At 38.5% G+C, this 16,311-nt stretch overlaps 1 protein-coding gene across 4 annotated transcripts in view; it reads right to left on the reverse strand.

The window, feature by feature from the left end:
* Positions 1–16,311, reverse strand: part of TRIO (trio Rho guanine nucleotide exchange factor) — a 254,789-nt gene that overhangs the window by 169,527 nt on the left and 68,951 nt on the right. For all 4 annotated transcript variants that reach the window (XM_074874187.1, XM_074874178.1, XM_074874207.1 and 1 more), the window contains exons 2-5: positions 13,575–13,649; positions 6,342–6,456; positions 2,700–2,892; positions 1,557–2,069 (exon numbers count right to left, since the gene is read on the reverse strand). In XM_074874187.1, coding sequence (XP_074730288.1) covers positions 1,557–2,069; positions 2,700–2,892; positions 6,342–6,456; positions 13,575–13,649 — 896 coding nt within the window. The remainder of the gene's footprint in view (positions 1–1,556; positions 2,070–2,699; positions 2,893–6,341; positions 6,457–13,574; positions 13,650–16,311) is intronic.

The raw sequence follows: 16,311 nt of genomic DNA on the forward strand, positions 1-16,311 counted from the left end.
GGTTGATGAGGGAATTAAGTCCCAGGTGTGCTAGATGCTGCCAACCCCATTTTGACATGCCTAACACTTCCCTCTATTTTGAAAGAAAGATGCACTAATACATACATTCTTGGAATTGGGAACCTAGAAAACACAGTTAGGAGCTTATGTAACCTCATGGCAGGACAGAGATCAATCCCACAGGCTCAAGTATTTCACAAGGAGTTTCTTAAAGCCCAAGTTACACAGGCAACTTTTAGATGAGTAAATGAAGAACATAGCTTCCAATACCACGTGAGCACCAGCAAAATACATTTTGTTCATGCTGTAATAAAAAATAATTAAAGCTGTAATTAAGCAGCTGAAAGGTTGCTTGCAAAAAGCAACTGGGGCCTGAAAGAGCAATACCAGACCAACAACTTGCTATTTTCTAAATAGTTTTATAACTCCAAATTCACTTGATGAGATTCTTTTCAACTCTTTACATGCCTCTACTATTTTCAGCTATACCCATTCAGTAAACACTTTAAATGGTACTTCTAAAAAATTATTTCTTTTTTAAACACAGCAGAAGACATCAAGGGCAGTGTAAAGTCCCTGAGCTTAAATGATGAGGGTAAGGGAAAGTACGGAGGAAGAAAACAGAGGAAGAAGGAGGAAGAAGTAGCATTATATACATTTGTTCTGCTTTTACTCTTCCCCATGCATCTGCTTATGACCACTGCTGGGGAGCAAGATATTGGTTCAACACAGATTTCTGATCTCATCCAGTTCAGGCATTCTTACATAAAATATTTTAAGAAATCTGACAAAGACCATACTTACCACTTGACTGCATAGTCTAGTTACCTCTTCTGGAGAAAAACTCCTCACCCTTCCTTAAAGCTATTTGTTCCATGGTAACAAGTTAATAATAAGTGATTGCAAAACCATTCTATATGAAAATAGATCTTATTTAAGCTCATCTAAAAGTGCACTGCCTGCTGTATTTACTCTTCAAATTCCATGACAATCAAGGGCTTTCTCATTTGAAGGGACTGGTTAGCCTGAAACGTTCTGAGATCACTCAGTCCCCTGTTAATAACATATGCACTGTCAAAAGATACACATCAGTTTTAAGCTTGGGTCTTTAAATCCTGCATCAATGAAGTAGTTCCTCATATCAGCCTCTTCAGACTTTGTCGACTGCCTGTCACTCAAATCCAAGGGTCGCTCAAAAGGAGACCGATGTAGTCCTTAGTCATCTGTATTTATAAAGTATATAGCATTCATCTTCATCTGATGCATGCAAAAACATGTCTAGAACAAAAACTTACTAAAGCAAAAGCTTTAAAGTCGCTACCACTTAAAATTTTCTTCAGTGAGAGCTATCTGTGTTCTCTATGGCTTAGAACTACTACCTCATCCCCTTTACTCCAGAAGACTAAGAGTCACTCTCATCAAGAAATCCTTTATTTCTCATTAGAAGGCCAGTGATTAACTCTAAAGACAAAAATTATTATTTGCAGTTATTCTTGGTACTCCTTTCAACTCCATCAAGCATCACACATTTATGCTCGCCTTCCCCAATCCCTTACCTTTTCAGCATCCTGCTCAAACAGCCTGAGCTGAAAACATTGGTCCAATTTCAATTTCCGCACATGCCACATCTGATGCAGATGCTGCCGTGTTGAGTGCAGCCTGTCCAGCATGGTGGATACTTTGGGTAAAAGGTTCTGTAAGTCTGCATTCCCTGACCCAGAGTTCTTTTTGGGAAAGCTATCACTGCTCTGTATCCGCTGGAGCAGCTTTTGTCCTTCCACATCAAGGTCCTCAATAGGGGCCTTAATGACTTTCTTTTTTAATTGTGAATGCTCCTCTATCATATTGCGAGCACCTTCCAGGTCCTGAGGCATTTCCTTTTTTGACAATATATCTTGCAGTTCCTCCAGTCTGGACAGCATATGGGTTGCATTGCTAATGTAGTCCTCAAAGGCAACTCTGATTTCTATCCACTCCTCATGGTTGTACTCCAAACAGCCATCAAATTCTGGGGTTAGCTGAGAAGGATCAACTACTTTGGTAAGGCCTTCCAGAGACACCATATTTGTCTAAAAAATAAAAATTAAAAAAATGCTATTACTGAAATGAATTTGAAATTTTCCTCCAGATTTTCATTTTTCGCTTTTAAGAGTTGATCATTTTGCTCATGCAGTCCACATGACAACTTTTCTCACACTCTTCAAATACCAATTCTTATCAGCCTCCTGTCTTGCACGTATTTCCCCAAATGAGAGAAATATTTTACCTCTTTCTTATCTCACTACACTTAAGGAGAAAAAAGCAACCACTCTTTTGACTACTGCTTTAATTGACTTTGTGTATTGTAAAGCAGCAGAAGGATAACAGCAAGGCTCAGTCAGCTGCTTTCCTCTGGATGTTGGTGACATCACGATTACCACAATGCAGACCAAGACAACAAACAGACAAAGCCGCACTTTTTACCATTAGGGGTAAAACTCTAATTCCATGCTCAGAAAAAGAATATAAATGACACCATGCACAACTACCTAGCCTAAGCACGTAAGAAAACCACATTCCTTCTAGCACCGCTGGCCTAATGTACCCCTTCTCTCATCTAAGAACATAATTTACCTGAGAGTTTTCAAGATGTTGATCAGTAGTGAGCACACATAAAACCATGAAATAAATATAAATTTGTATACCATAGGGGAAATTACCTCAAACTCAAACTTAGAGCTGCCAAAGTTAGTCCTCTGTTTCTGCCAGAAATTGTCTGGCTTGATTATCAGTGCAACATGAATACAACATGGAAAGGATTCCTGTAAAATCTTCAGCAGAGGCTTTATGGAGTCCCATTTTGACCCACGCATATCTACAATGACGGTGAATCCTCGTTTACATACCTCCTCACTGCAGAAGGAAGAAGAAAATGTTATCAAGCAAGTGTTACAACTTCAAACACAGCACTCTACTGCACCTCACTGCCTAATGAATGTGGTCTCTTCAGCTAACCGTGACACCCTAGAGTCTCACTGTTGACTAGCTGACACAAACAGCAGATCTCACAAACCTCTCAGGAAGCTTCTCTCACCCCCTGCCAAACTCCTTGTGGGTGATAGGTTTACACCTGTTGCTGATTTGATGATCTGCCTTTATCTCCTCTTTCATTTTCATTGTTTATATTCACAATGATTCATCTTCCAGTCTCATTTCCCCTTCACCTTACACATACATTAAACACATCATTTACTACTGAAGCAGCAATATGCAATTCATTTACAATTGACTCTTCAGAACACACACTTTACTGATGACAATATTCATGCCTTTCTAATGACTGAGGAGATCCCCAAAAGGACAGAAGGCATACTGTTCTTACCTACCACTTCTGCAACTTTTTTAAACTGTGTCAGATTTAGTCCCATATTATCTGAGAGTTAAAGAGTGTAGAGGGAAAAAACCCCTTTATTGACAATTCCTTCTGTAACAGGATCTATTTGTGGATAGTTAAGGGATAACGAAGCATTTTATGGCTGCGAAGAAAACTGCATCAACCTGCTTCTACAAAATCTGAGCTTAGTTTTACTGTCCAAAAGTTGACTGACCCAAATTCTCTGGCAACTCTTCTGAGAATGGCAGATTTAATTTCTTTTCATCAATACCTTTTGTACATTTAGTGTTTGATGCTGACCACAAGCTGCAATCATCACCAACACCAGAAATTTTGATTTTGTTCCAACAGAATTTGCTACATGATCTTGTTAACATGGAAAGAGAAAATATTTCAAAAACAATGTGTCATAGCCAACAGACTATCAAAAGGGACTAAATGTCCATTGTTTGAGTACATGAATCACTTTCAGGGATGTGACTAATGTAAATGAAATTCTGGAGTTCATGTGTTTAGGTTTTCAGAGTGTCCAAGAAGTAGAGAAGCTTCACTGGTATACTTTACACAGTCTCATTGGCCACACTGTAGAAAGATTAGTCATGACTGATACAGTAGAGCAGAAGAGCTTCTGAAAGAAGTGATAACACAGAATCCTTAGAAAAGGATTTTTTTTAAAGTTTAAGGAAAAAAAAAAATCAAACCACCATTTAAAAAAAGAGTTTATCAAGATAAATGCTGGCTGTCCCCCACCTGCCCATAGGAATGCCAAAAATGGCAATGGTAGCAGGAAAATACATTAAAATTGACTAGCTTGGAATACATGTAGGCTACAACGTACAACTTTCTGATCATGGTGAAAATGTTTAACAGCCTCACAGATTTAAAGGACAAAAACAACTATTGTTTTAAAGATACACCCATTATTGAAAGGCTGCATGCTATTACATGAATGCTGCTCAGCCCATCCCTATCCTACCACACAAACTGAGCACTGGATGGGGAGGAGTGCTTGCCACTAATTCACATAACGCATACATCTACTGGGGTGTACAAAGCGACCCCTCATTATGTGATATAATGCAGATGTATCCTCCTGTCATATGGCCCCATCATCTGACAAAAGATGAATCCCTCTTAGCCAAGGATCACAAAAATTGTTCTAGGAGGCTTTAGTCAGCCAAGGTCGTCTGTTAGGTAAACCTGAACTACACGAATACCTGGTCCAGTCAGCACTGATGACTTAAGTTCAGCAGTATTTTTAAATTATATAAATTGTTACATTAGTAAAATTGTGAGATTTTGGATCACCTTAAGTGTTTAGATCCACCGCCAAACAACTGATACCTCTGAATCTTCACTATGTAGAGTAACAATACTGCAATAACTAATAGACAGACCAAATATTCGGAGCTATTTGTACCAAGTGGGACTTCTTAATTAGCAAGAGTTGCATGATCAGTCCCTGAAACATGACTTGTATGAAAATGAGTCTTGCTTTTAATAAAGCTCCCTTTATTCTCAAAGCTTTGCCATGCTTAGAGTTATAAAACCTGCACTAACTTTCTTTTAATTTTAAATCTATTGATGCAAAACTTACATACATCTTTTGCCAGAGGACCGCTGTATTTTGCCAGATTATGTCTAGAAAACTCTTAGGCATGTTTTGACGCATAGTTATCTATTAACTTCTCTAGTAACTTGAAGCTCTAGAAGGCTAGAATACATCTCAAACATTCAAATGTGAAGTCAAATTATTTCAGAAGTAAAAATTTCAAGCCTTCTTACCATCCTCCTTCCTCTAACTCCCCCAAATCTCCCAATTAATTCATAAAAAAATAATAAAAAGGTACTAAACACTCCTACACTTCAAAGAGAAATAAAGACTAGAATAACTGGATTACCAGCAATTGCTCTTAAGGAAGGCCATACACACTGTCAACTAGATGTCTTGGAGTTATTTTTATAAAAGCACATTTGTCAATCTGAAACTGACATCCGATTACATTGGGTGCAAAGGCAATGGTGTACAAATTAACGCATTACTGAAATATGGAAGACACTGCATTCAGGGATGTTGTCCAAGGGATTTTTTCCAACTGTAATGACAACTACTCCTTGAGATCATAGGCAAACATATTTAAGCATGATCAACATTGCTCCAGTCAGCACCAGATGCTCGCAGATTCTAAGATGGACCTAAAGTCAGGGTCTTTTGATCATTTTTGTCCCCAGTTCAGTTACTACTAGGAAAAAAGCTCTGTGCGAATAAACTTTTTTACATGTATATAATACATAACTTTTTTTTAAATATATGTAGGTAACTTCATATACATACATATATGGGTGTGTATACATACACACACACGCACACACACAAGCACTGCATTCGACTTGTGCCAATTTATTTAAATAGCACATTGTAATTCATAGCTTAAGTTGTTGATAATACAATGATATCAGTACTTTCACAGATCTCTCCACAGGTTTATCTGAGACCTGTACAAGCAATTTTACATCTCTCTCTCCTGGTCATTCCTGTGCTGTATCAGGACACTATAACTTATCTAATACAAATAACAGTTAGGAGTGTTGTGCTGACCTCACTTCACACAAGGCATATTATGGATGATGACCAGCATGTTTCTAATTGTTGAGGTACCGACAGCCTTTAAGTTGTATCTGCAACATTTCACACAGTCACAGAAATATGGCATGGCAGTGCCATTTTCAGGACACAGACTACTTCCAGCTAAAGCATACCAACTACTCTGCCAACAGTCTTCCCTCTACAAGGCAGAGTAATTATTTAGGTCTCTTTCGAAAAGCAGTTTGAAAAAAGTAACTGACAGCACTTGGTATGAATTTGCTCATTTTAACCCACTCAGACTTCTAGCTTATGGGTGTACTGCAACATAGTTCATTTATTTTGTTTTACAGCTTCAGAGCTTAACAAGTAACCATCGCTTACCTAGGAATACACGCTAGGTATGAAATTAGTCTTCTAAGGTCTTCTTGCCGTATTCTATCATGATTACTACGAGCTGGAAACGTTAGAATCGGACCTCCACGCTTATCTCTGCCACCTGAAAAAAATTAAACATGTTAATGCCTCACAACATAACACCATTCTTGTTTGCAAAACTAGTCTTCAGGATACTTTTGAAAAACTTAAGTCCTACACTGTTTCATGAATATCCCCTTAAAAAAATAAGTGATTTCAAGTTAAATACCAATACTGTCATTTAGAGACCAGCTTAAAAATTGAATTTTGGGAGTATGAATCAGCATATTATCACAATTCCTATAAGGAAGAAGTATCTGTCAAAAAAAATGAAACAAAGAATAACCATAGCATTACACTTACACAGTACAGTCACATTCAAGTTTGACTAGCAGCGTGACATCGACAGCAATGGTGCTTTGTTATGTATTTAACTTTTGAATCAGAAATTGTACAGATTAAATTTAAATATAGAGTTATGCTACTTTGTAGGCAGGTATTTAGAGGATACTCTACATTAACTTCATTACTAGCACTGAGTTTAGGTGTACAGTATTTCACACCCAATGCATATACTAGATGACAAGATGGATACTATTAAGCATTTATTTTATATTTTTACCCTGAATTGCCAGTTTATTGTTTTAATTTTGTTAGCAATGCAGGAAAATCTGAATCCACTAAATATGTAAGGCAAAAAGATCTGACTTTGAGTGGTTCCACTTAAGTGTACTCATCTCATTCGTTAAATTGCATAGACTTACTGTAGTTGAATATTAAAATGCAATTTTAGATCCAATCCCTTGCTAGTGAGAACAAAATGTTACTATTACTAAATACTAAATTAAAGTCAGTTGTCTGTCTTTATCAACACTTGTATAATAGCACAGACACATTCTTACAAGCTAAATTTCAAATACGCATTCTCAACCACAGATGTGTGGACTGTTTTCTCCTGTCCCATGGAAACACAGAAAAACACTATCCTCTGTCCTAAATGATTTCTCATTGTAAATCAGCTCCTCATTGTAAATCCATGTTACTAACCAAAGTTTTTAAAAAATCCCTTCGAAAGGAAGGCCAAAAGCAAATGAATAAAACCACTCACTCAAAAATTCATCACTATCCTCCCCAACACAGTCTGCGTGTGGTTGCTAGACACTAAGCCTAGCTGTCAAGGTCTCCAGGGACTGGATACACTGGACATGTTCCCCATGAGGCACCAAATGAAACTCAGAAGAGGCAAAAGCGGCTCTGAACTTCCATCAAGTTGCAATGCCAGAAATCTAAAGTTAAAATGAAATTTATATTCTTATCTTCCATGACCCTCTTAAGTGGCACATGAGATTCAAAACAACTGAGTTGTCTCATTCTAACGGAGACATGCAAAACTGGTCTTGACCACCCCTGACCCACTTGCCAAGCAGAGAGCTTTGAGGACTTTTATATAGTAAGTGACAGGATAAAAATAAGACAGAAGCCACAAGAGAGAGGAAGGATAAATGACAAGACTGAGAGTCTGACAGCCCAGGCCTCTGCTCAGCTCCAGAGTGATCACTGGGCTCCAAAGCTACTAAACTTAGCTGAAAGTCTGCTGCAGCCATCAATGCTCTCCTCAGTGCACCACAGGCCATCAGCTACAGATCTTAAAAACTTACATTTCAACTGGTAAACACTACTGATTCCAAGCCCCCAGAAGAAGACTTGATTGCTCAGGGTGGAAATTCTTCTTGAAAAAGCTGCAGCTAGCAGGGAATAGCATATGCTGAACTGTCTTTAACACTTTCTAAGCATTTTAAACAAATGCCTTGTTACATGCAGTTACCTCAGATCAGTCCTCCAGGCCTTTCCCACACAGCAACTCCTGTATCATGTGATTTTCCAACATGGCAGAGGAAAGAAACCCACATTCTTTATGTCATTTTGGATGCCACTTCAGTTGGCTCCCAGCTCTACATACACCACAGAGAGAACCCATTTTTTAAAGTATGGTCCTTAAATTTCTTATAATTCATATCCTGAAAATTTTGTATCTTGGAGACAAATCCTGTCGCACAAATTTCAGGTTTAGATGAGCAATAAAGAAAATAATGCAGCCTTAGTTTTGGTGAAAAGAATTTCATCCAGTCTTAAACCACATACCAGAATTGTCAATATTAAGCAAAAAAGTCCGTAAGACTTTTTTTTTTTTCCCTCAGCTATACTAAAAGCTTTCTTAGGCCTTTTCCAATAAATAACTCTCATTTCCTTTGTTCCTGATGCTCCTGTGTCATACACAAACAGGAATGTTAAAAGCAACAATGTATGAAGCATCAGGTGGGAATTTCCTGTCTATCCAACCCAACCTCCTATTTGTCTCAGCTTAAAATCATATTAAGCTACTACTTCCATCGGTGAAGACTTCCATTTTTACCCCTTTCCTTTTATATAAAACCCCCACAATACTGAGATATTCTGTTTATGCCAAGATGTGTCATATGAGGAGCTGATCAACTCACATGAGTCACCCAACATGAATCACTGCTGTCTAGTGCACATCACTAACAGCAGTCTTGTCAATGGTCTCCAAATAGCACCAAAATCCAGCAGGCTGAGTAGGTGCAGTTTTTTCAGGAAATTACTTTTTACCTAGTTTCAAAGTACTGAGGTACAGCTAAACAGTGGGCTTTTATGGCATGTTTGAAAAACAGGGCAAGTTATCAAGTGCTGTTTCCTCAATGAAACCAAGGTAATTGCACCTCGTAAGACAATGCTCTCCTCTTGTAAGTATGTGTAGAGATCTAAGAGTATCTGTACTTCAACAGACTTCAGTTTAAACTTAACCAAAACATTGCATCCAAGGCTCCATGGTTACATGTCTAAGAGGCTTTTCTATTTCAGGTGGTGAGACACCCAATACTCAAGCAAATTATTTCCCAGTTAGGTGAAAATCAGTTCAAGGAAGCTTTTTCTCTTCCCCCTGCCTCTCTCCCCCTTTTTTTTTTTTTTGTCGTTTGACAACCACTCTGTTGGCAATTTTAGAAAAACAACACAGGATTCACAGGGAAGCTGCACTGAAGCATTTGCATTCTACACATCAAGTTATTTTGACCAATACAAGATAAAGCAGTTCAGTCTGTCAGACTGGTTTCATGAAGGACAAGTATTTCTAATCCAGAATTTATTCCAGAATCAATATGTACAGATATCAGAATTCTGGCTAGCTTGGTAAGCTTTGGGACTTTGCAATCATCAACCTACATACAGCAAGATATACTTCACAATACTTCATCAAAGTATTTGTTCTTCTGTACTTCCTTGCCTCCTGCCCTAGCAAAAAAATACCTGCTTCAAGATCTGTTTCAGAATTCTCAGAGGCTTCCTCTCTCCTCCTCACTCCAACTGTCATCCAATCACTAACTTTACCTTTCTTCAACAGTTTAAGCATCACAGCTCACTAACATATTTTATGATATGCAAGGAACACACAGACTTTAACAAGTCCAAATGACTTAGCCACACCACAGTCCTCATTTGTACATTCTTTGTTGTACAAAATTTAGTTCTAAATTAATCTTTTAAAAACAAAACAAACCCCCTCCACTATCCTGGCTGGTGCTATATATAACAGAGGAAAGGAGAAAGAATTCTCTTGCATTTAAATACATCTTCAGATACGCGAAATTATGAAAAATCAACCCTTTTTCATTTACAAAAACACATCATTAAGAGCTCAATAAAGGTGACTAAACTGAGTAGTGATGATGGAGGAAGAAGCAAAAGTGGATCACATCAGATCAACTGTGATTTGTGGCAGAGGAGAAGCAACTACTGAAATACAGTTTTTTTGAAGCAATGAAGTACTCGGACTGTGCCAAGGAAAACAAATTACATTGAGTAGATCTGTTAAATATATCCACCTGAAACCAAATGGAAGGAATAAATGAAAAGCACAGACTGAAACAAAGCAATATAGAATCAGAGCCTAACTCAGGCTAACACAGATTGAAGAGGTACCTGTTGGAGAGGAAAAGGGAAACTCTCATAAATACAGTTTAATCACAACATAGTACACTTGGAGTAAAAGTGATACCTCAGTGGGAGACATCTGTTACCAAGAACTTTTAACTCGATTAAAACACCAAGATTTCTGATTGGATCAAAACATCATCTCAAGAATGGCTTAGGAGATGATACCTATGGTGAAAATAGTCACTGCCCCTCGTCTTCTCAGTGTAGCTCCTTGTGAAGAGAAAACATCCATCCTCTTTGTAGCTGCCCTTTAAGTCCTGGAATACTGTGATGAGGTCCCCCCTGAGCCTTCTCTTCTCCAGGGAGAAAAGACCTAACTCCTTCAGTCTTTCTTCATAGGGCAGGTTCTCCAGCCCTTTGATCATCTTCATGGCCCTCCTGTGGACCCTCTCCAGTCTGCTTACATTTTTCTTTAATTGTGGTGACCAGAAATGGACACAGAACTCCAGGTGCAGCCTGACAAGCACTGAGTAGGGTGGGATGATCACATCTCTATCTCTGCTAGTAATGCCTCTGTAGATGCAGCCCAGGATCAGATTTGCCTTTGTTGCTGCAGCAGCACTGTGCTGATTTAAGTTCAGCTTGTTGTCGACCAGGACCCCCAGGTCCCTTTCAGCAAGGCTGCTCCTCAGCCACACAGACCCTCACCTATACTGGGGTATTTGGTTATTCTGACCCAGGTGGAGGACTCTGCACCTGTCTCTGTTAAACTTCATACTGTTCTTGCTAGCCCACTCTTCCAGCCTATCAAGGTCTCTCCACAAGACAGCTCACCCCTGTATGTCCATCTCACAGTAAGTGGGTCTCAAGAAGTGCTTAAGAAAGTCAGCATCGTGGAAAGATCAGTGTCTTCTGTATTCTAAGAATACAAAGATGAATATACTGCTATACAGCCCATACTTATTCATTTAACTTGGAGAAGGAAGGTCTCAGCACAGAAGGGCAAAGAAAAGACTGGGGAAGTGAACTGAGGATCTCAAACACTCCATGAATTTTTTTCAGATTGTGTCCCTTTTTATTTAACTTTCCTGCTCTATAAAAAAGAACCCTCTCTTTGCACTGTTGATTGTCATACTTTATTTCTACTTGAGAGGGTACTTGACAATCAACAATGAACATGCTGCAACAACTCTACCAGAACTCCAATATAAATGAGAGAAAACCAAACACAAGAATCAGTGATGTTTGTGGATACCTTAGGCTTAATGGGACTATTAGAGTTTTCAGTAGAGTTAAGAGAGTTATCTTTAGATAGAGTTTTAGTAGAGGTATCCCCAATAAATTTGTTCTAGTTCTACAGACCTTAACCAGTTACTGTACTTACAAATATTAAAACCAAGTACTTGAGCAAAAGTTGTACTTTTGAAGAAAAAAAAAAAAATGAGGTACATTGAAAGCCTCTGTAAATCAGTAATTCACCAGTCATCCTTACCTTTGTGTTCCCAAGTGCAAAGCTTGACAGTTCTAATTCCACAGTGGTTAAGCCCTAGTGGTAGTGGTAGTTTTGTTAGGATTTGTTTCGTTTGTTGTGCCTTGTTGTTTGCTGGTTTGGGGGTTTTTTTTGGTTGTTTTTTTGTTTGTTTTTTTTTTAAATCACTTGTACTAATGTATCTCATTTCATCTGAGCTCCACTTGCAATGGAAATGTGAACTATGGATTCTGGCAGATCAGTTTTGGCCAGCCTTGCTGTCCACAGCTGTTTGCTCCATTCTTCTGTCAGAAGCTGCTACCTTCACACAGGCAAGTTGGCAACCACTTCTTCCTGGCTGCACCTCATCTGCTCTGGTTCATAATCCATCATCTCCCCTTCAATTTATCTTCAGCTTTCATTTGGCACGCTTCACTTTCACTGAATTAATGCTTTTCGAGTATGTCATATGCTTACAAACTAACATCAGAGAACCCCTATCACCTTTCAGATGTCTTCTAAGGGGTCTAAGTCCAAGTTCTGGACAACCTGGAATTTCACAGGTTTTGGAATGGAAACAGACTGAATTTTCATTAAGTGCCATAAAGCAAGGTTCAAAAAAGAGTAATGAGGGATTGAAATATTGTGCTTAACTCCCCTTTTTCCTCTTCCTTCCCTCTGAAAATACGGTTTTAAGCAATCCTTCATCAGCACTACAATTCATAAGCAGAAGAATCAGTTCCCACACTACCAGGGAAATTTCCTATGGGCAGTCTGTTATATCATTCATTACAGTTGCCAGGAGCTTTTAAAAAAACCATCTTTTTTGCTTTACACCTCTACTTGACTCAGCAGAGTGAACAGGATGAAGTACTGTGAACTACACACTGTACTTGCAAGCATCAGCATCCATGCACAGCAAAACTCTAAAAAGTGCAATTTCAGGGATCATTTTGTATGTTTTAATATTTACAGATAAGAGCTTTATTTTTAGAGTTCTTGACAAATTATTTATCCAAAAAAATACCCCTTTCAAATATGAGACTGTCCTCTAAATCATTTGACACTAAGATTATGGCAAAGAGAATGATGCTGTTTAATCCCAAAAGACTTGGAAGTAAATACTTTTAAAAGTCACACCAAAATGCAGTTCACAAGAATAAGCACCTCAGACATCATTCCATTAAGTTACTTATCAAGTTATAGTATATATTATTATATTCATCCATCTAATCTAACCCCCACTTTTAAATCCTCTGCTATTCCTCATTAAGTAACCAACCAACTTCAAGGTATATGCTAGAGACAGCTAAAATTAGATGCTAACTCATTTCACCATGAAGGTATTAAGCGTGCTTCAAAAGATATGCACTGAAATTTCACCTCTGCAACACAGATATTTCTCTAGTGCTTCAGATGTGCCAGCAACAAAGCCATCTCCATAAAACTCTGCAGCAGAAGAACCAGAAATAAAAGAAGGAATATGACTACAGTACAGCAGGTACCACAGATTGTTCTAAATAATGTTGTTGGATATGCGGGGGGGACAGGACACAACCAGGATGAAAACAAGCAGTATGTTCCACATTTAACAAAACACATTTCTTCTTCATTACAGATCCTTTCACAATGCTCATGTTATGCTTGGGATATCCAACTGGAACAGGCACTACCCTAGCTTTCCATTACTTTTGCAATGATATTTAAAGTATTTTAAATACCATTTTACATGTGACTAACACCACAATTATGCATTCCACAACAGAAGAAAATAACTGTACCTGAAAGGTATGCAACTTTTTCCTTTAAAATTGGCAATACTTCCATAGCCTTCATTTCATCATTTTTGCGAAACCCTGGAAAGAGAGACAAGATAATTAGTCAGAAATTCAGGCAAGCTCAGCTTCTACATTTAATGGATGCACTGTACCTCTGGAGTACAGTCTGAATGTTATGATTTCAGGAATTAAGATAACCTTACAGGAAGAGGTTGCAAAAAAACAAACTAAACTTTTAAAATACATTAACGAACAAGTCATCACTTTGACTAACTTAACAAGAATAGCATGGTCTATTAGCAAGCCTCAGCAGAAAACAGGATACTGGAATTAGCCTTTTTCATCAGTAAATAAAAGCCATCAGTTGGATCCTGTTGCTTTTAGGCATTCCAGATCCCACTTTGACTTTTTGTTCCAGCAGAGAGGAGTAGTATCAAGCTAATAAGCGTAGGTACCTTTAAAACTATTACCACTCAAAAAAACCCCCACCCAATCAAAAAAAAAAAAAACCAAAATTCCCAAACCTCCAAAAATCACCACAAAAAAAGACCCACCAAAAAACCCAACACTATTTACATGCAACTTGCCTTAAGTCACTTTTGTAAGCAGAATGGGGAGATAAAGCTCTCACTTGTGTCTCTTCTGCTGCCTGACAGAAGCATCATATTGTAACAGAGAGCACATTTTGTCATGTTAACTCTGTACACCCATGGATTTTGAAATGGTCCCCAAGGTGAGTGATTACCAAGGTGAGTCAATGTTGCAAAGCAGCACATCACCAGCTTGTCCTTCCTCTCTACTTCCATTAGGTTTCTGTGGCCAGATTCTAAGCTTTTCCCTTCTGTAATAAGGGAAATTTAGGAAGCATTTTATTTATGACCTTATAATTCCATATTGACCTGTATAATACAGAATTGGTCTCTTTTGGGTCAATCTTGTTCATCTTACAAAAATCATGTGGTTTTGTACCCACACTTCAACTAACTGTCTGTATGATCCTTCCCAGTCTCTTTGGATTCACGTGCTTTTTTAAAAATCTCATTTCTGAAGAAAGTACCTCTTCTGGATTAAGCGGGAAGCACTTACTTCTCTATCACTGTTGATGCCCAGTAGCGCTGTTAAGTAAGACAGCCCAAATAGCATGCTACAACACAGCAGTTGTGTTCCTTAAAAGCAACAATTTTAGTTCTTTAGAAGGCAAAATAAGCTTCTAAATTATTTATAGTTTCAGGGAAATCTTACAAGAGCAAGCTCTGGTGTACACGCGGCAGTCTTTTTCTAAAATGTATTATTCTTCCTCTGTGCAAAAGGGCCACAATCCCTCTAGAGATGGCTGCAGAAGCTGTCATTGATGCCCAGCAGGGAGGCCATCATTTTTCTTCCTCCTCAAAAATATCCAAATGTTTCACATCCTTTCGTTACAGGCTCTGAGCTTCAACAAAACAGCTATGCACTTCAGAGATAAAACCTGAAGGTATCATTACTGGTGTCATCAAGTAACATAAGATTTGTAAAGAAGGGCATTATATATGTAAATTACATAGGAGGTTTTCTATTCCAGTCAGCAATACTGAGACTTCTGTGCCACTACAGCATCTAGTTAGGGGCACTACCCTTCAAAACTGACCCTGGACACACCAAACAGGACACTCAAGGGACAAAGATGGCCAGGTGTTTACATGTCATGAGCTGTGGGGAAGGACTAAACCAAATGACACTGTTTAGTCTGAAGAACTGAGGGGAGACATGGTAGCAGTCATCAAAACACAAAGTCTAGCTGTAGCAAAAGTAAGCTGGCTAGAATTACAGTGAGAGGTTTACTTTAGGTGGTAGGAAGTTGCACATGGGTGAAGCAGCACGTGGGATTGCCTGTGGAAGACTATGGACTATCCATGACTGAGGATTTTTTAAAAATGCAGTTAGACAAATGTCTGTCAGCAATGGGTCCCTCCAGTTCACTGTAACTGAAGTGTTCAACCAGGACATTGCCTCAGCACCCACAGATTACCAACAAAAGTAAACTAAACAAATCCTCTTCCAGCCATTGGCTAGTTCCCTGTTCTTCCATGAACACCATAAACCAAAAACAAACCCGAAATTCAATACCAGACCAGGAAAACTGGTTCCTTGGGTAACCCTGCTGCATGGAGGGTTTCTACACAATGGACAGTATTTTGCAATTACAGAGCAACTCCAGACCAACAGAACAGCAGATGGACACAGTTATTCTTTCACATTTCTGCTTAGACTCTCAGGAATCTAAAACAGCCCCAAAAGAACCTCTTGCATTATTCCTTCCTCTAGAGTACTTGCTATGGGTTATCAGCCTTTAACTGAAACTGTCTACAGTTTTGTTCCTACTAAGTTTTCATTTGTTATGGCCTAAATCTTTAAACAAGACTTTAAGAAAAACTGTGAGCTTAAATAACTCATCTAAGAAGACAGCAAAGACCTTTTTCCACCTTGAAATATTTGGGCTTCAGTTGACTGCTAAAGCATACAGGCACACTTTCAGAGTTAAATTTTTTTTAATGTGCTTTGAGCTACCCACCATAAGCTTAATGCCAATTTAGCATGCTCAGCTTTCATATCAACCATGGCAATTCCTTTTCTTTACAGTAAATTTAGAGGCAGAAAACACTTTCTCCTCACCTAAAAAGCATGCAGAAACTAGTGCTGTACTTTGCTGTCTATCTTCGCTCAAAATTACCCAAGACACTGATGTTACCGCAACTTGCTT

The sequence above is a fragment of the Strix uralensis genome, chromosome 1 (genome assembly GCF_047716275.1).
Source record: "Strix uralensis isolate ZFMK-TIS-50842 chromosome 1, bStrUra1, whole genome shotgun sequence".
NCBI classification, from domain to species: domain Eukaryota; kingdom Metazoa; phylum Chordata; class Aves; order Strigiformes; family Strigidae; genus Strix; species Strix uralensis.